Here is a 19,766-nt window from a genome sequence, read left to right as displayed (position 1 = left end):
GGGCGTATGTCTCATAATTTAGTTTTTCTGCCTTTTTCCCCCAGTTTAGTCGTAGCCAGTTCCTTTTCCTGTGCTGGAGACCCCGATGGCGTACGTGGAGGGTATATTCTCCTGACACGCCCTCCCTCCAACGTCGACCCCTTCTAATTCACCCGTTCTTCAGTGGTTTGGCGAGTGAGGTCTGTCTCGGGCATGGAGAGTCACGCACTGATCTCCACTTCTGTACAGGCGCCTCGGGCTACTAACCCACTTTTTTTGTCTGCTACAGGCACAGCCAATCGTGCCTGCTAGGGGGCACCCAGCCAACCAGTGGCAGAGCTGCGATTCGTTCAAAATCTCGACGTTGGTGTAATATCCCACTGCGACACCTGGGCACCTCGTTTATCATTTTTTAATCATTTTATTGATGCATTTTATCCATTTTTAGACCAATTTAGCACAGCCAGTTAGTCTTCCACTGCTGGGGACCCCAATATCAATCCCAATATACACCCATATATCTGTCTGTCTGTCTGTCTGTCTGTCTGTCTGTCTGTCTGTCTGTCTGTCTGTCTGTAGTCCATCTATCTATCTATCTATCTATCTATCTATCTATCTATCTATCTATCTATCTATCTATCTACAGTCTGTCTGTCTGTCTGTCTGTCTATCTATAGTCTATCTATCTATAATCTATCTGTCTGTCTGTCTGTCTGTCTGTCTATCTATCTATAATCTATCTATCTGTCTGTCGGTCTGTCTGTGTTAAGTGACAACAGTTTTCTGAAGTACTCCCAAATTTTTTCACAGCATTACGGTTTTTCATGCAATACGGTCTTGACGGTCACGCACATTTAACAGTGTTTTCTGGCGTTACCCTGCACATACAGTGATTTCTCTGCATTTCCTGAATCTTTTGACAATATTATGTACAGTAGATGGTGAAAGATTACAGTAGATGGTAAATCATTAGCAGTCTTACATTAGACATTGATTGACAACACTGAACCACGACCCCTCTTTGCTCACCTCATATTTTGACTCTATATCAGCGTTTTTAAATGTCTTGCAGGCATCAGATTCTACATTTGATTATTATTTACAAGGTACAATTAAGTTTTTCAGCCGAATCATTTAAAGTCAATTCATTATACAGTTCTTTTTCTTTATACTCCCTATAGACAAAAACAAAGATCAAATGTAATAACATTATTTAGTTTTTATTAAAACTGTGAGATAAACATGCATACAAGACTAGTTTTAGACTGACACCCCACATACTGTTTATCAAGAATTTGCATAAATTGTAATTACGCCATTGCTTCCTTATGTAACTGAATTGGGTAAGGGGTGGGGTGTCAGAACCCCCCCATAACCCCCCCCCCCCCTTCCCGAAATCCGCGCACTGTTTACACTCCTGCCACCCTCTCCAACTTCTGTACAGGAAACCATGTCAGCAAAAATAACCCAGCATGGCAGCTCGGCAACGGCGGCGGCAGCTGAACCCGAAACGAACCCTGATCCAGGCGTGACTGCTGTGATGTCCAGTCAGAGAGACCGACAGCAGGAGGAGAAAACCAAAACCCAACGTCCTCCTGTGAGTACACCGTGTGCCACTAGTCCATGTGATTCAGGGAGCTCAGGAGTCCTGCACACAGCACTACACCCTAAACCCTAAACCCATCGATGGTAGCCTTGTAGGTAGAGCTGTGGGTTACTAACTAGAAGGTTGTGGGTTTGAATCCAGCCTCTGCTATGCAGCCACTGTTGGGGCCTTGAGCAAGGCCCTTAATCCTGTCTGCTCCAGGGGTGCTGTAAAATAGCTGACCCTGCGGTCTGACCCCCACTTCCGAACAAGCTGGGATATAGAGTAAAGAATTTAAGAGACAGTGGTAGCTTAGTGGGCAATCAATCAGAAGATTGTTGGTTAATATTCAGCGTCTGCTATGCAGCCACTGTTGGGCCCTTGAGCAAGGCCCTTAACCCTGTCTGCTATATTTATATCTGCAATATACAGTGAGAAATTGGGGGAACTGGTGCTTGATTGGTGCAGCGGTAAAACACGCTAGCCCACTGGTGGTCAGATCTTGAGCCCACATGTTCTAATCTCAAGCTCTGCTACCGGCCGGCTAGGCGCCTACACACAGACATGATTGGCTAACATTTGGCTGATGTCTGCCGGGTGGGAGGGCTGGAGGGATTTTTCATCACTGCTGCTATGATATGCTAGCACACCAGCGCTGGGATTCTGAACTCTCCGAGTTCGAGTCTCAGCTCTGCTGCCAATTAGCTGGGCGCCCCCTAGCAAGGACGATTGGCAGTGCCTGCAGCAGACAAAATCGGCCACTAGTCTGCTGGGTGGCAAAGACCGGACTAAAAAGGGCCAAACCTGTGGACTGTGTTGTAGTAGAATAAAAATGAACCTTGACCTTAACTTTAAGCTTTAAGATACTGTAGAACAGTCCCATGTGGAACAACCTTGTATATGTTGCACAACTCTATCAAAGTGATTCTATCCTGAACTTTTAACCATCCAGTTATTTGATAATGACACAATTCCAGGTGAGTTCTCATAGTAAGATTTAAAATACCTTTAACTAGCATATTTTTAGATTTTGGAACCTATTTTAATGTTAATAACATATCAGAGTCTGTCCTGTGCTAAAAATTCTATTTCAAATGTTATTTAAATTATTTTTGAGTGCTGTAAGTATGAACATGAATGTAGATTTTGCTAAGTGAAAATGCTGCGTTCGTAAATCCGAGATTTGATGTTGTGATGTGTTCTCCAGGAGCAGCTCCTACAGCTGCAGGTGAGGAATCTACACAAGGTTCTTCAGGACCAGAATTCACTGCTCAGTTTAATCAGTCCAGGTGAGTCAGTCAAGCCAGATTAAATCTGTAGTCGTGATTCCAAAGTACTCACACACACACACACACACGTCATGATTTATGACCTGACAATGACAGAGCGGTAACAGAAATGTGTAATGAAGATAATAAACGTTATAATAAAAGTGATGAGACGATGACGGCGGGTTTATTTGGCAGACGAGACCAAACTGAGACGTGAACGTTTGCTTTAATTACATGAACCAGAACAGAAGTGAGTCGTAAACAGACGTGTTATTCAAGACTCTGACGCTGGTGTGAACCTCAGAGGGGGAATTTTAACCTCCCACATTAAGTAAAGGATTCTTTTACACAAAACACAGCCACAAGTTTAATATATATATATGATTTTATTTACTTACTAAAAAAATGTCATTTGGTGTTCATTTAAAAATGCTCTTGGTAACCAAAAAAACATAGAAAATGGTTTTGTGAAATGTAAGTACTTCTGTAGGGCAGCTCGGTGGCTCGGTGGATAGCACTGTCACCTCACGGCAAGAAGGTCCTGGGTTCGTTTCCTGTTCTGTGTGAAGTTTGCATGTTCTCCCCGTGTCTGCATGGGTTTCCTCCAGGGATCCGGTTTCCTCCCACAGTCCAAAGACGTGCAAGTGAGATCAGTAAGTTCACGATTGGAAAAATTTTTAAAAAAAGTTTGCGATTGGAAAAAGTTAAAACAAAAACACCACCAAAGGTTTAAAAAAGATGTGAATAATTTCCAAAAAATAAAAGTCATGGAGCTCAGGTGGCACAGCGTGATAAGTCACCTTTCTGAACTCGGCTCTGTTATCGGTCAGCTGGGCACCCTCTAGCAGGCATAACTGGCTAATGCCTGCAGCAGAATAAACTGGCCTTTAGTCTGCAGGATGGGAATAACCGGATTAAACAGAAGGATGAGGCTGTGAAGGGACCCACGGTTGCCCAGGGTTCCTGCACAGAAGTGGAGGAGCGCAGAGGTCGGGGCGTGGCTCTCCGCGCACAAAGCCGGCCTCACGCGCAAATCCACCGAGGTGTGGGTGTATAAGAAGGGATCAGAAGACTGCGCACACATCAGAGGGAGTGTGTGTCGGTCAAGTCACCCTCTACTTGGGCACCACTAGGGGTCCCCGGCAGCAGATTGACTACGCTAAATTGGGAGAACAAGAGGGGTAACATACAAAATAGATAAAGAAAATAAATACATTTTAAAAAGTCATTTGGTCTTTTATTCAAAACATGGTCTTGGTTGGATGACCAGAAAATACATAGACATAAAAAAACATAAAAAATAGGGGGGAAAAAACCCAAATGCAAATACATTTATATATACAATGTACATCCTTTTGTGTTCTGGAAAGTGTGCAAACCCATTATTGTTTTAGTGACCACAGAATAGGCAACTTGGGCTGATTTACTTTTGACTGTGGCACGAATACAGCACTGCTTGGACTGAAACTGAAATGCGATACAGAATGATGGATTTCACGCTGAGTTTTCAATCCTGACACCAATTTGATGCAAACCTACACGTGTTGTTTTTCTTTTAGGAGGTTGAGCGACATTAAGTTCAGTTAAATCAGTTAGTTCAGCTCTGGTTCTCCTCCTCCTCTCTTTCAGGACTGATGTTACCCCCCAGTTTTCTATCCCAGTACCAGACCTCACTCAGGCAGCACACTGGAACAGATCCAGTTACTCACACTGGTGCTGGACTGAAGCGTAGGCTCACTGCCTATAGCCAGCGGTCATCACACCAGCCAGGTAGGCTCTCAACTCTTTAGTTTTACCTACCGAACATGGACAAAATTATTCTAATTATTATGTTCAGCTTTTTCAGCCACACCCATCACTTACAGGTGTATAAAAATGAGCCCCTGACCTCATCACTACACAAACACAGATTCTGAAGCCAGGCCTTCTTATTAGAAATGCTTTTATTTAATCGAATGGGCACAACTTCCCTCAGACACACTCCAGAATCTAATGGAAAGCCTTTTTAAAAGATGGATGGATGGATGAATACAGAGATTGATGGATAGACGAATGGATGGTTGGATAAGTGGATGGATGGATGGATGGTTGGATAAGTGGATGGATGAATGGATGGATGGATGGATGGAGGGTTGGATAAGTGGATGGTTTAATGTAACTGTTTAATGTGTGTGTGTGTGTGTGCTGTGATGGACTGGCGACCTGTACTGGGTGTTTCCTCCCTTTGGCCCAGTAAATCAAACCCACCGTGACCCTTACCAGGATAAAGTATTGTACTGGTTTGACGTAAAAAATAATAATAATAAAGCGACAGCAAATGAGTATTTATAATAAGTGATATGAAATGTATATGACATATAAATAAATTAAAACTCATATTTACATTATTATAGAATAAAATCTCCCCTGATTTAACTTATGAGACAGTGCTAGACTTGTGGGTAAAGCTGTGTGTTACAGGCTAGAAGGTTGTGGGTTTGAAGCCCTTGAGTAAGGCCCTTAAGCCTCTTGGCTCCAGGAAAGATGGGATATATAATAATAATAATAATAATAATAATCATAATAATCATAATAAATAATAATAATAATAATAATAATTGTACTGTACACGTGTAGGCGTATATATGACAAATATAGACATTTTTTCTGCCCTGGATTATTATTATTATACTTATTACTATTATTATATTATTATACTTATTACCCACCTTTTTACTAAACACTTAAGCTGACTTGTACCTATTTAATAACATTTTTTCCATTTCCAAAAAAAACAAAAAAACACTCAGGTTCTAACAGGTTTCAGCAGATTCGTGTTCTTTGACTGTTGTTTACTAAAACTTGAGAAGTGAAATGTTCACTATGGAAGCACTTCTGTAAGTCGCTCTGGATAAGAGCGTCTGCTAAATGCAGAAAATGTAAATGTAAATGTAAATACTTATACAGGACTGCAAAATTAAATAAAGAAAAGCAGCATTCTTTATTTATTTTATTGTATTTTATTTATTGATTGATTAAAATAATTTTAATATCATCAGGAAATTCACATTTACTGGAGAGACACAAATGGGCTTTTTAACTAAACTAATATGTATATTTTAATGCAAACATTTTCCTATACAGCACACCAGTGATCTGGCGCACACTTTTACAAAAAACCCTTTCATATAAATGAAAATATATTAAATAAAAATATAACAAATGTGAAACAGGAACCGATCTTCAGTTAGATAACAATACAACAAAAGCTATAAACAAACAAACAAAATGCTTCCACTATGCAACAATCTTACTATATACAAAAAATGATCAGATTAATTAGTCATAGTTAAACAGTTTTGTCAGATGGACTGCAAAAGATATTTTATTTATAACCAGGTTTTGTCCAAGTTTCTTACATTTAATTAAATGATAAAGAAGGTTCGAGTCTCTAAGTTTTCTTAATCTGCAGCACTTAGAATCATTTCTATGAATTAATATTTGCTGCAAAATTCACAGAACATGAATTACTTATAATAAGAAGAATAAAATAAATGAACAGCACTGATTTCCTTTGACACATTAAACACGGTCGGGAACACTGAAATAGACATTTATCTTGAATTATGCAGTAGAATTACACTGGTATTAACTAATAGCACGTGGTAAACAGTGTAAAAGTGTATTTATATCAGTGTCACTGCTAAATTTAACGTTTTAGTAAAAGTTTATTGCAGTTTTGTGTGATTATATTGACTCTGTGTTCCGGCTGCTCCCGCTAGGTGTTTACATTAGACGCGGCTCTCCCATTTATCCGGGCTTGAGACCTGCACTGAGGTTTAGTTTGTACTCATTAGCTTGGGATGGATTAAAACAAACCTTGGTGCACCGAATAAGCCAGACATGCCCAAACTTTTCTGTTAAATAAAATAAATAATAATATAATAATAAGAGCTCCTGATTACTAACAATTCAACCTGTTTATTTGAGTGATTAATGATCTATTGTCCACAGTATCGATTATTATGCTTCTTTAAATTAAACATACCCACTTCCCTCTGAAATCTAGTTTCCGTTTCTCCGGGGAACGTTAATGTAGGTATGACGTTAATGTTTCGAGTCGGGGGAAAGAAGATGGGGAGAGTTTTAGATCTGTTTTATGTGAGAGCGCCACCCAGAGTTCAAACAGTTCAAGCAGTGTTTACAACCCAGTAAGTGCATTAAGTCCAGTGTGGCGCAGCGGTCTGGCCACTGGATCACAAAATACACAACATCCGTGCATCATATGTCACTTATTTGACTTATTGTGGTTGGATTGTAAGCCTATGAGTGTAAACTGGGCAAACCAGGACTAAAATGTACCAGAGGATCATTTTCTTGTACAGTCAGGACCAAGGGAACCGAACTACGAGTATAAACACGACCTGGGTGTGTCACTCTTGCAGCTTTGTGTCAGTATTATTTTTATGTTCACTTATTTTCACACATCAGGTTTTTCAGTGGGTAGCACTGTTACCTCACAGCAAAAAGGTCCTGGGTTTGACTCCCAGATGGAGCGGTCCAAGTCCTTTCTGTGCAGAGTTTGCATGTTCTCCCCGTGTCTCCTCCCACAGTCCAGAAACATACAGTCAGGTTAATTGACACTGAATTGCCCTATAGGTGAGTGTGTGTGTGTGTGTGTGGGTCTGCCCTGCCATTGAAAAGCTGGGATAGGCTCCTAATTGGATAAGCGGTTTAGAAAGTGAGCTTTCTCAGTGGTGTTTAACTTAAGATTTGTTCAAACAGAACACGATTACGTCGACAGTTTCCACACCACCTACACATTTTTGTGCAAGTCCGTGCACATTTTTTGGGGAGTCGGCACTCAGTTTAACACAGTGTGAACATTACTTTCACTGCATGTTCATGTTCACTCATACAGTGTATCACAAAAGTGAGTACACCCCTCACATTTCTGCAAATATTTCATTATATCTTTTCATGGGACGACACTATAGAAATGAAACTTGGATATAACTTAGAGTAGTCAGTGTACAGCTTGTATAGCAGTGTAGATTTACTGTCTTCTGAAAATAACTCAACACACAGCCATTAATGTCTAAATAGCTGGCAACATAAGTGAGTACACCCCACAGTGAACATGTCCAAATTGTGCCCAAATGTGTCGTTGTCCCTCCCTGGTGTCATGTGTCAAGGTCCCAGGTGTAAATGGGGAGCAGGGCTGTTAAATTTGGTGTTTTGGGTACAATTCTCTCATACTGGCCACTGGATATTCAACATGGCACCTCATGGCAAAGAACTCTCTGAGGATGTGAGAAATAGAATTGTTGCTCTCCACAAAGATGGCCTGGGCTATAAGAAGATTGCTAACACCCTGAAACTGAGCTACAGCATGGTGGCCAAGGTCATACAGCGGTTTTCCAGGACAGGTTCCACTCGGAACAGGCTTCGCCAGGGTCGACCAAAGAAGTCGAGTCCACGTGTTCGGCGTCATATCCAGAGGTTGGCTTTAAAAAATAGACACATGAGTGCTGCCAGCATTGCTGCAGAGGTTGAAGACGTGGGAGGTCAGCCTGTCAGTGCTCAGACCATACGCCGCACACTGCATCAACTCGGTCTGCATGGTCGTCATCCCAGAAGGAAGCTGACGCACAAGAAAGCCAGCAAACAGTTTGCTGAAGACAAGCAGTCCAAGAACATGGATTACTGGAATGCCCTGTGGTCTGACGAGACCAAGATAAACTTGTTTGGCTCAGATGGTGTCCAGCATGTGTGGCGGCGCCCTGGTGAGAAGTACCAAGACAACTGTATCTTGCCTACAGTCAAGCATGGTGGTGGTAGCATCATGGTCTTGGGCTGCATGAGTGTTGCTGGCACTGGGAAGCTGCAGTTCATTGAGGGAAACATGAATTCCAACATGTACTGTGACATTCTGAAACAGAGCATGATCCCCTCCCTTCGAAAACTGGGCCTCATGGCAGTTTTCCAGCAGGATAACGACCCCAAACACAACCTCCAAGATGACAACTGCCTTGCTGAGGAAGCTGAAGGTAAAGGTGATGGACTAAACCCAATTGAGCACCTGTGGCGCATCCTCAAGTGGAAGGTGGAGGAGTTCAAGGTGTCTAACATCCACCAGCTCCGTGATGTCATCATGGAGGAGTGGAAGAGGATTCCAGTAGCAACCTGTGCAGCTCTGGTGAATTCCATGCCCAGGAGGGTTAAGGCAGTGATAATAATGGTGGTCACACAAAATATTGACACTTTGGGTACAATTTGGACATGTTCACTGTGGGGTGTACTCACTTATGTTGCCAGCTGTTTAGACATTAATGGCTGTGTGTTGAGTTATTTTCAGAAGACAGTAAATCTACACTGCTATATAAGTTGTACACTGACTACTCTAAGTTATATCCAAGTTTCATGTCTACAGTGTCGTCCCATGAAAAGATATAATGAAATATTTGCAGAAATGTGAGGGGTGTACTCACTTTTGTGATACACTGTATATACAATCATATAAAAATAAAATACTTTTTTTTAAATATAGGTAGTTTTTTCTAAGGGCAGCACGGTGGTGCCACACAGAACCGGGTACTTAGAAACTTGGGTTTGAACCTCACCACCAGTCCCTGTGTTAAATTTGTGCATCTTGTTTTCTTTCACCGTCCAAAAACCCTCTTTAGTTCGATGTTTAACGTTTTATGAGACTGCAGGTGCAGAAGAAAACTCGACCTGCTGCTGTACTTCACTTTAAATGCAGAATGTTTGCTCTTGCACCTTTAATGTGTAAAAGAAAATCATTATAGGGTGAAACAGTGGTGCAGGTTCGAATCTCAGCTCTGCTACCTGTCGGCTGGGCGCCCCTCAGCAGGCACAATCGGCCACTGGTCAACTGGGTGGGAAAATACCGCATTAAAAAAATGGGCGGGGTCCTTGTTTAGTAGCCCGAGGCTCCTGTACAGAAGTGGAGATTCTCCGCTCACGCGTGACTCTCCGTGAGTGAGACCGACCTCACGCACCGATCCCCCGAAGTACGGGGGGATAAAAAGGGGTCGTGGGGCGCACACGTGTTGGAGGGAGGGCGTGTCAGGTGAATATACCCTCCTCGTACACCATCGGGGTCTCCAGCAGAGGAAGAGGAACTGGATATGACTAAATTGGGAGAAAAGGCATAAAATAAAATAGTTGAAGGCTGAATTGTCTAAATAATCTAAACTGTTTACTAAACGTTTTCCTCAGAATGAAGCAGTTACTTAAGATTTTGGGACGCCCTCTTTCCCAACCCACTGATTTGACAGTGTACCATCATGGCTAACTTCCCTTGACCCTTAACCGCGCCACAAAACGTAAATCAGAAGCTAAAATGCAGCGATTATTAGGTTTTATTTTAACGTCTATGTCTTTTTTATTTATTTATTGATGCCTTTTCTCCCGATTTAGCGCCCCCTCCGCTGCTGGGGGATCCCTGATTGCGTTCGAGGAGGGTATATTGCTGCTCACGCCTCCTCCGACACACGCGGGGTCCGAGTCCACCTTCTTTTCGATCATACACTCTGCACAGGCGCCTCTCTATCTGCTAATCAGCTTTTGAAGACCCCACTCACATAGTCCGGTCATCCCGCCTCCTAGCAGACTCGGTAGCCAATCAGTGTCTGCTGCAGGCACTGCCAATTATACCCACTGGATGGAGCCCAGCCGAGTTTCAAACCGAGGAGTTCCGAATCCCGGTGCTGGTGTGCTAGAGGGATATCCCGCTGCGCCACCTGGGTGCCAGCTTTAATTGTATTTATAAAATACCTCAAAATGGTAACGTGCCGCAAATAGTTTGGACACCCCTGGTGTCAATTCTCTATTTTGAAGGAGCAGTAAGGAAACACTATTAATTCTGCATCTCTCGTCTTCTGAATAGTTTTAAATAGTTAAAAATTATTTAAAAAAGATCTGATCAATACATTCATCTCATGAACCCCCCCCCCCCCCCTCACCCCCAGATAGGAGTCACACACCCCTAGTTTAAGAACCACTGCTTTACAACATACCAAACTACAAAATAAAACCTTGTGCCAGCATTAAATTCAGCGGCATTGTTATTATCGTTTAGTATTCAGTTCTTACGTTCACACGCGTCCCGCTCAGTGGTGTTCCACGTGTCGTCCCTTCATCAGCAACGGGAAGAAAGTCCATAAATACAAGTTTTTAAACTTGGTGCTGCTCAGACAGTACACGAACGGGTCCAGCAAACAATCCAGGTACGAGAGACACATCAGGCCGTCGTACACTTGCACGGTGATCTCCTCTGCCCTGGGCAGCTGCTTGGCCTTCGTAATGAGCAGCACCAGCCTGGATATGGCGGAGGGTAAGAAACAGACAGAAAACACCAAAATGACCACGGTGACCAGGAACACCGCCCGGCGCAGCTTGGTCCTGTCTCCTACCGACTTCATGTTCAGTCTCCTGATGATGCGTACGGTGCAGTAGACCAGGACGGCGAACGGAACCAGAACCTGAGAGAAGAACACCAGCTCCCTGAAGACGATAACGGTGTCGTAGTTTTCCTCCGGCGCCCCGTCGTCGTCGTTGCTGCAGCAGTCCAGGCTCTTCAGCATGGTCGGGATAGTCAGGGGGAGCAGACACGCCCAGATCAGGACGGAAATGAGGACCGAGCGTTTGCGGATCTTGAGCGCGTTCTTCAGGCCCGAATGAACCACGCTGTAGTAGCGATCGATGGAGATGACGGTCAGGAAGGCGATGCTGGCGCCTCGGTTCAGGAAGAGCATGAACACGACGGCTCTGCACGCCGTGTTCTCGTTGCGTCTCTCGCCCTGCAGGAATTTGAACGCCCGCAGAGGGAGGCAGACCAGCAGCAGTATGTCTGCCAGGACCATGTTGAACAGGAAAATATTGTTGCTTTTTGATTTCCAGAACTTCAGCTTAAATATGAAGAGGTAGATCACCGAGAGATTGAGAGGAAGAGCCAGGATGAACTCGATAATCATCACCGAAGAATAAAACTTGTACAGTTCCTTATTCCGAGCCGTACAGTTGTCGCCGGCGTGCTCTTCCATCGCTTCGTCCGCCCAGAAGTTCTGGAATTCTGTTAAAAAGACGCCGTAAAGCGAAGCGAGTCCCTGTGAACTCCTCCGGGAGCCTCGTGCATTGCGGCCGAGTCGTATCCCGCTGCAGGAGCGCTCGAGTTGCTTCAGAGAGAGTTAGCTGCTCAGACTTGTTGGCAGAAATTTCCCGTGGCTGACGAAGGCACGTCTCGACAGGCTCCAGAAATATGCAGCCGCTCGCAGGACTGAAAAATACAGTGGAAAACTGACATCAGCGCAGTCACTCACTAGTCATCGTCCCAGACGTGACTCCCGGTCGTCCTTTAACCCGAGTCCGTGAGGGTTTCCTCATGTGAACAGATTCAATCATTTATTGAGCGTGTTAAGTCTCAAATCGTGAGCTTCATTAATACTGAGATGCCCCCCTTTTGTTGCTATAACAGCCTCTGCTCTTCTAAAAAAGCTTTGCACAAGATTTTGGAGTGTGTCCCTTTAGTCAAGAGTTCATCCACACCAGTGTATCAAAGTGTCTGGCTTAGCACACAGGAAATTAGTCATGCTGGAAAAGTAAAGGGCCTTCCCCAAACTTACCACAAATCTGGTAAGAGTATCTGACTTAATGAATCACAACTCCTGTTAGCAATATGAGTGGCTGTATTTACTGTATATAGCTAACAGTTATAATAAATCATAAAGGAATTGAAGATAATAAGACGTTATTAAATGCCAATCAAAAATATGGGTGGAGCAGAGTTGAGCATAAAGCACACACACACACACACACACACACACACTATACAAAATACACACACGTATATACTCAGATCAGCCAAAACATTAAAACCACCTCCTTGTTTTTACACTCACTGTCCATTTTATCAGCTCCACTTACCATATAGAAGCACTTTGTAGTTTTACAATTACTGACTGTAGTCCATCTGTTTCTCTGATTACCTTTTTAACCTGCTTTCACCCTGTTCTTCAATGGTCAGGACCCCCACAGGACCACCACAGAGCAGGTATTATTTAGGTGGTGGATGATTCTCAGCACTGCAGTGACACTGACATGGTGGTGGTGTGTTAGTGTGTGTTGTGCTGGTATGAGTGGATCAGACACAGCAGCGCTGCTGGAGTTTTTAAACACCTTGTCCACTCACTGTCCACTCTATTAGACACTCCTACCTAGTTGATCCACCTTGTAGATGTAAAGTCAGAGACGATCGCTCATCTATTGCTGCTGTTTGAGTCGCTCATCTTCTAGATCTTCATCAGTGGTCACAGAATGCTGCCCACAGTGCGCTGTTGGCTGGATGTTTTTTTGGTTGGTGGACGATTCTCAGTCCAGCAGGGACAGTGAGGTGTTTAAAAACTCCAGCAGCGCTGCTGTGTCTAATCCACTCATAGCAGCACAACACACACTAACACACCACCACCATGTCAGTGTCACTGCAGCGCTGAGAATCATCCACCACCTAAATAATACCTGCTCTGTGGGGGTCCTGACCACTGAAGAACAGCATGAAAGGGGGTAACAAAGCATGTAGAGAAACAGATGGACTACAGTCAGTAATTGTACAACTACAAAGTGCTTCTATATGGTAAGTGGAGCTGATAAAATGGACAGCATTTGTTGTTGAGTCCTGCTAGCTCCCACTTGTACCATTTCTGTTGTGTTTCAGACCGAATTCCTCTGAAGTCTGTAGGTTTGGAGCAGAACTGTTTATCATCTATATCAGAAGAATCTTCAGATCTGGTGAAGCAGCGTTCTCCTCGTGTCAGCCCGTTCGGACTGAGGAGGAAGGTCCCAACAAACCCTGAGGAAAGGTACTGAGTGCAAAACACTGAATTACATTCACAAAACATCTGAATTTTTAAATAAATTGGATTAATAAATAAACAAAACATATAAACAACCAAGTCTTTTCCAATAATCACAATACAGGCCCATTTGCCCCGGACTGAAGGAGAAAGAGAAAACCTTTGAGGATTTTGTTGAAGAGCAAATTAAACTGGATAATGAATTTCCAACAAAGAATGATCAGGTAAAGTCATATAGACAGTGCTAAAAGTATGTGGACACCCCCAGAGATGGCATCTTGAACTTGCGAGTTCGAATCTCAGCTCTGCTACCGGCAGCTCGGCCACCTATGATCGGCTCATCCAAGGGTGGGAGTGCTGTGTGGATTCCACATAACTGCTGCAGTTACGACCTCTGCTGGCTGATCGATGGTAGTGCACAGATACATGGATCTTATTTTAGACAGGATGGCACCGAATCCCTTCCCACCCTTAGGAATTAAAAAGCTGGACCTCATTGCTAATGCCAAGACATGTACAGCACTGGGTACTGCATGGACTGGTACACTTCAGACCCCCCAGTAAAAGTCTAAAAAAAAAGGTTGAGAACCGCTGGCTTACAACACCAGTTATCAGCCGCCTATGAAGCAGGCTTAATATCCCTTCCTAAACGGTTTAACTCCCATTCACGACTCAACCCGTGTGACCTTAACCACTCGCATGATGGCAGGGTGGGTCAATAACTCTCTGGACCACCTCTGACCCCACTGGCCTTTCAAATGAGAGGTGAAATACCAGTCACCTTCGACTCAACCACCCAAGCCCACTATGACCTGGATGACTGAGAACCTTCATAGACACGTTAGAGAACATTGTGCAGAAATACTTAATGGTTAGCCAGGGCGTCCACATACTTTTGGTTTAATATGGTATGTTTCTGTGCATAAGACTAAGATTTATTTATTTATTTGTATTTATTTATGCATTTCCTTTCCTTTTTTTCCACTGCTGGGGATCCCTGAATGTGTTCACGCCCCCTCCTAGCGGACCCATCTCTATCTGCTAACCAGGGTCCTTACACAGCATTTGAAGACCACACCCGCATAGTCCGGTCATCCCACCCTAGCAGACACAGTGGCCAATTACTGTTTGCTGCAGGCACTGCCAATTGTGCCCGCTAGATTGCTCCCAGCCGACCGGTGGCAGAGTCGAGATTCGAACCGAGGTGTTCAGAATCTCGGCGCTGGTGTGCTAGCGGAGACTAAGATGTTTTTTGTGAATTTTTGGTTACAGACCAGAACATCAATCAAAGTGCCAGAGAGAGGGAGCTTCCTACGAAAAGGGGACGGCAGATCTAGAATCTGGAAGGGTAAAGAGACGCCGCAGCACAGTGGCAAGAGCAAGCAACGGAATGGTAAGCTGGTCCGACTGGGATCACTGGGACAGATGAAAGGTAAAAGCGACGATGCTGATGGGAAATCTGAGAAAGAATTCAGACCCCAAAACAGCGCAGACGACTTCACGTCAAAACGGTTCGACGTCCAGACTGGTGGATTCAATAAAGGTGGCACCGAGGTTCATCTCGAGCGCAAAGTCGGCTTTAAAAAGCTAAACGATCGAATCGTGAGAGTCTGCGAAAGGCAAAGTCCCTCAACCAACGATCTGGACGCTCCGAGGTTAAACCTGACCCCTCAAATGAAGCATTTACTGCTCCACAGCGACACCAGTGACTCCAGTACCTCAAGTACCAGTTCTGATGATGATGATGCTCCTCGACCTCCGACGGCTCCGAACATGAACTCGGACAGGCGCCTGGATCCGTCCGACGGGGACTACGCGAGCGACGCTCCGAGCGAATGTCCGGAGACCCTGAACAAAGCTTCTCGCTGCTTCCTGGCCCAGAGTTTTAGCTCGTCTGGTTCTGATCGGGTCAGCGACTCAGAACGATGCTGGTTCAAACCTGAGAAAGCCACAGGAAAGAATCTACCAACGTCCAAAATGTTGACCAAAGCGTCCAGCAGCTTGGAGCTTCTCAAGAACATCTTCCCTCGGGTCGAATCGACTACAAAAGACCGAGGTGGCAGCAACACAGCCGCTAATACTCAACAATCTATAAACAGTAAGAAGGTTCCTCCAGTTTTTTATTTTTTTATTTTATTTAAATTAAAGCTTTTTATTGTCGTGAGCTGAAAATATACTTTTTTTTGGCTACAGGAAGTGAACCATTAAAAAAAGAAGAAGGAAATAAAGGCCTAAACATCAGAACTGAAAGAAACGACGAGCTGTTAATGGACAAGATGAGACAAGAGCAGGACAAAGCTCTGAATTTCCTCAGGTTATAATAAAACTAACATTTTTATTGGTTTAGAGTTAAAGTTACGGGTTTTGTTGTTGACTCTACTGTAGTTTGGCTATGAGGGACCAAACGTTTGCACACCAGTGTTAATTCTGATTGTTAATAATTGTTTATTTCTGAACATTATTTAATTTAAACAGATCTGAAATGGATCGATTTGCTCACAGTGAGCGATTTTCAGACCGCAGCCCTGAGGAGGGAACCCGACAGGTACAGGAATCTCAGGTAAAAACCAACAACGTACCTGTGACGCAATTTAGACGAATGTCCACAGTCCAAATATGTCAACATATATACATCAAATTATAAATAGTAGAAAGAGGAACACTAAATATAAACACACAATAAACAATACAACAGCAACATAAATAGTACAGCATCAGACAAGTGTGCAATGGATTATATAATAGGAATTCCTAAGTAAATAAAGTGCATTTGTGCAATTACATATGAATGTATGTATATAAGTAAACAAATAACACTAAAAATACACTGTAATAACACTGTATATGCAGTATATATATATATATATATATATACAGTATATACACGCCTATATTCACTATATATACAGTATATACACTATATATATACAGTGTATCACAAAAGTGAGTACACCCCTCACATTTCTGCAGATATTTAAGTATATCTTTTCATGGGACAACACTGACAAAATGACACTTTGACACAATGAAAAGTAGTCTGTGTGCAGCTTATATAACAGTGTAAATTTATTCTTCCCTCAAAATAACTCAATATACAGCCATTAATGTCTAAACCACCAGCAACAAAAGTGAGTACACCCCTAAGAGACTACACCCCTAAATGTCCAAATTGAGCACTGCTTGTCATTTTCCCTCCAAAATATCATGTGATTTGTTAGTGTTACTAGGTCTCAGGTGTGCATAGGGAGCAGGTGTGTTCAATTTAGTAGTACAGCTCTCACACTCTCTCATACTGGTCACTGAAAGTTCCAACATGGCACCTCATGGCAAAGAACTCTCTGAGGATCTTAAAAGACGAATTGTTGCGCTACATGAAGATGGCCAAGGCTACAAGAAGATTGCCAACACCCTGAAACTGAGCTGCAGCACAGTGGCCAAGATCATCCAGCGTTTTAAAAGAGCAGGGTCCACTCAGAACAGACCTCGCGTTGGTCGTCCAAAGAAGCTGAGTGCACGTGCTCAGCGTCACATCCAACTGCTGTCTTTGAAAGATAGGCGCAGGAGTGCTGTCAGCATTGCTGCAGAGATTGAAAAGGTGGGGGGTCAGCCTGTCAGTGTTCAGACCATACGCCGCACACTACATCAAATTGGTCTGCATGGCTGTCACCCCAGAAGGAAGCCTCTTCTGAAGTCTCTACACAAGAAAGCCCGCAAACAGTTTGCTGAAGACATGTCAACAAAGGACATGGATTACTGGAACCATGTCCTATGGTCTGATGAGACCAAGATTAATTTGTTTGATTCAGATGGTCTCAAGCATGTGTGGTGGCAATCAGGTGAGGAGTACAAAGATAAGTGTGTCATGCCTACAGTCAAGCATGGTGGTGGGAATGCCATGGTCTGGGGCTGCATGAGTGCAGCAGGTGTTGGGGAGTTACATTTCATTGAGGGACACATGAACTCCAATATGTACTGTGAAATACTGAAGCAGAGCATGATCCCCTCCCTCCGGAAACTGGGTCGCAGGGCAGTGTTCCAGCATGATAATGACCCCAAACACACCTCTAAGACGACCACTGCTTTATTGAAGAGGCTGAGGGTAAAGGTGATGGACTGGCCAAGCATGTCTCTAGACCTAAACCCAATAGAACATCTTTGGGGCATCCTCAAGTGGAAGGTGGAGGAGCGCAAAGTCTCGAATATCCGCCAGCTCCGTGATGTCGTCATGGAGGAGTGGAAAAGCATTCCAGTGGCAACCTGTGAAGCTCTGGTAAACTCCATGCCCAGGAGAGTTAAGGCAGTTCTGGGAAATAATGATGGCCACACAAAATATTGACACTTCAGAAACTTTCACTAAGGGGTGTACTCACTTTTGTTGCCGGTGGTTTAGACATTAATGGCTGTATATTGAGTTATTTTGAGGGAAGAATAAATTTACACTGTTATATAAGCTGCACACAGACTACTTTTCATTGTGTCAAAGTGTCATTTTGTCAGTGTTGTCCCATGAAAAGATATACTTAAATATCTGCAGAAATGTGAGGGGTGTACTCATTTTTGTGATACACTGTATATATAGTGAACACACAGGGGTTCATGCAGTGTACGTTGTGCTTCTTCTGTGTACATGTGTAGAGTCTCCAGGAGCAGTTCGAGTCTCTGATGGAGCAGATGAACAGACGGGAGTGTGAGTGGTACCACGCCCACAGTGAGCTGCAGAGTCGCGTTGATGCCCTTACCAGGGAGAACCAGGAGCTCCTGAACCAGTGCAGTGGGAGATCCACACCACGCCCTCACCACGCTGATGGATCCACACCACGCCCTCACCACGCTGATGGATCCACACCACGCCCTCACCACGCTGATGGATCCACACCACGCCCTCACCATGCTAATGGATCCACATCATGCCCTCACCACACTGATGGATCCACACCACATCCTCACCACGCTGATGGATCCACACCACGTCCTCACCAAACTGATAGATCCACACCACGCCCTCACAGTGCTGACAGATCCACACCACACCCTTACCACGCTGATAGATCCACACCACACCCTCACCATGCTGATGGATCCACACCACATCCTCACCACGCTGATGGATCCACACCACACCCTCATCATGTTGATGGGTCCACACCACGTCCTCACCATGCAGATGGATCCACATCAAACCCTCACCACGCTGATAGATCCACATCAAACCCTCACCACACTGATAGATCCACACCACGCCCTCACAGTGCTGATAGATCCACACCACGCCCTCACCACGCTGATGGATCCACACCACACCCTCATCATGTTGATGGGTCCACACCACGTCCTCACCATGCAGATGGATCCACATCAAACCCTCACCACGCTGATAGATCCACATCAAACCCTCACCACACTGATAGATCCACACCACGCCCTCACAGTGCTGATAGATCCACACCACACCCTCACCACGCTGATAGATCCACACCACACCCTCACCACGCTGATAAATCCACACCACGCCCTCACCACACTGATGGATCCACACCACGCCCTCGCCACACTGATGGATCCACACCACGCCCTCACAGTGCTGGGAGATCCACACCACGCCCTCACCACGCTGATAAATCCCCACCACGCCCTCACCACACTGATGGATCCACACCACGCCCTCACAGTGCTGATAGATCCACACCACACCCTCACCACGCTGATAGATCCACACCACACCCTCACCACGCTGATAAATCCACACCACGCCCTCACCACACTGATGGATCCACACCACGCCCTCACAGTGCTGGGAGATCCACACCACGCCCTCACAGTGCTGGGAGATTCACACCACGCCCTCACCACGCTGATAGATCCACACCACGCCCTCACCATGCTGATGGATCCACATCAAACCCTCACCACGCTGATAGATCTACATCAAACCCTCACCACGCTGATAGATCCACACCACGCCCTCACAGTGCTGATAGATCCACACCACACCCTCACTACGCTGATGGATCCACACCACGCCCTCACAGTGCTGGGAGATCCAAACCACACCCTCACCACGCTGATAGATCCACACCA

The 19,766-nt window shown here is 44.5% G+C and overlaps 2 protein-coding genes across 3 annotated transcripts in view; one reads left to right on the top strand and one right to left on the bottom strand.

Moving 5' to 3' along the window:
* Positions 1-10,949: 10,949 nt before the first annotated feature.
* Positions 10,950-11,882, bottom strand: gpr31 (G protein-coupled receptor 31). Its single transcript, XM_063001478.1, has one exon. The coding sequence runs from the start codon at positions 11,880-11,882 to the stop codon at positions 10,950-10,952; it is 933 nt and encodes a 310-aa protein (XP_062857548.1).
* Positions 11,883-15,413: 3,531 nt separating this feature from the next.
* Positions 15,414-19,766, top strand: part of si:ch211-140l13.3 (mucin-17) — a 14,011-nt gene continuing 9,658 nt past the window's right edge. For both annotated transcript variants that reach the window (XR_010013743.1, XM_063002419.1), the window contains exons 1-4: positions 15,414-15,786; positions 15,882-16,002; positions 16,164-16,248; positions 18,324-19,766. The exon at positions 18,324-19,766 is cut by the window's right edge and continues 171 nt beyond it. Coding sequence is in view for 1 of the 2 variants with exons in the window: in XM_063002419.1 (XP_062858489.1) it covers positions 15,462-15,786; positions 15,882-16,002; positions 16,164-16,248; positions 18,324-19,766 (1,974 nt within the window). In the remaining variant the exon portion in view is untranslated. The remainder of the gene's footprint in view (positions 15,787-15,881; positions 16,003-16,163; positions 16,249-18,323) is intronic.

This window comes from Trichomycterus rosablanca, chromosome 9, assembly GCF_030014385.1.
Source record: "Trichomycterus rosablanca isolate fTriRos1 chromosome 9, fTriRos1.hap1, whole genome shotgun sequence".
Taxonomy (NCBI): domain Eukaryota; kingdom Metazoa; phylum Chordata; class Actinopteri; order Siluriformes; family Trichomycteridae; genus Trichomycterus; species Trichomycterus rosablanca.
Note: the sequence above shows the minus strand (reverse complement) of the source record. Positions and strands in the feature narration are given on the sequence as shown.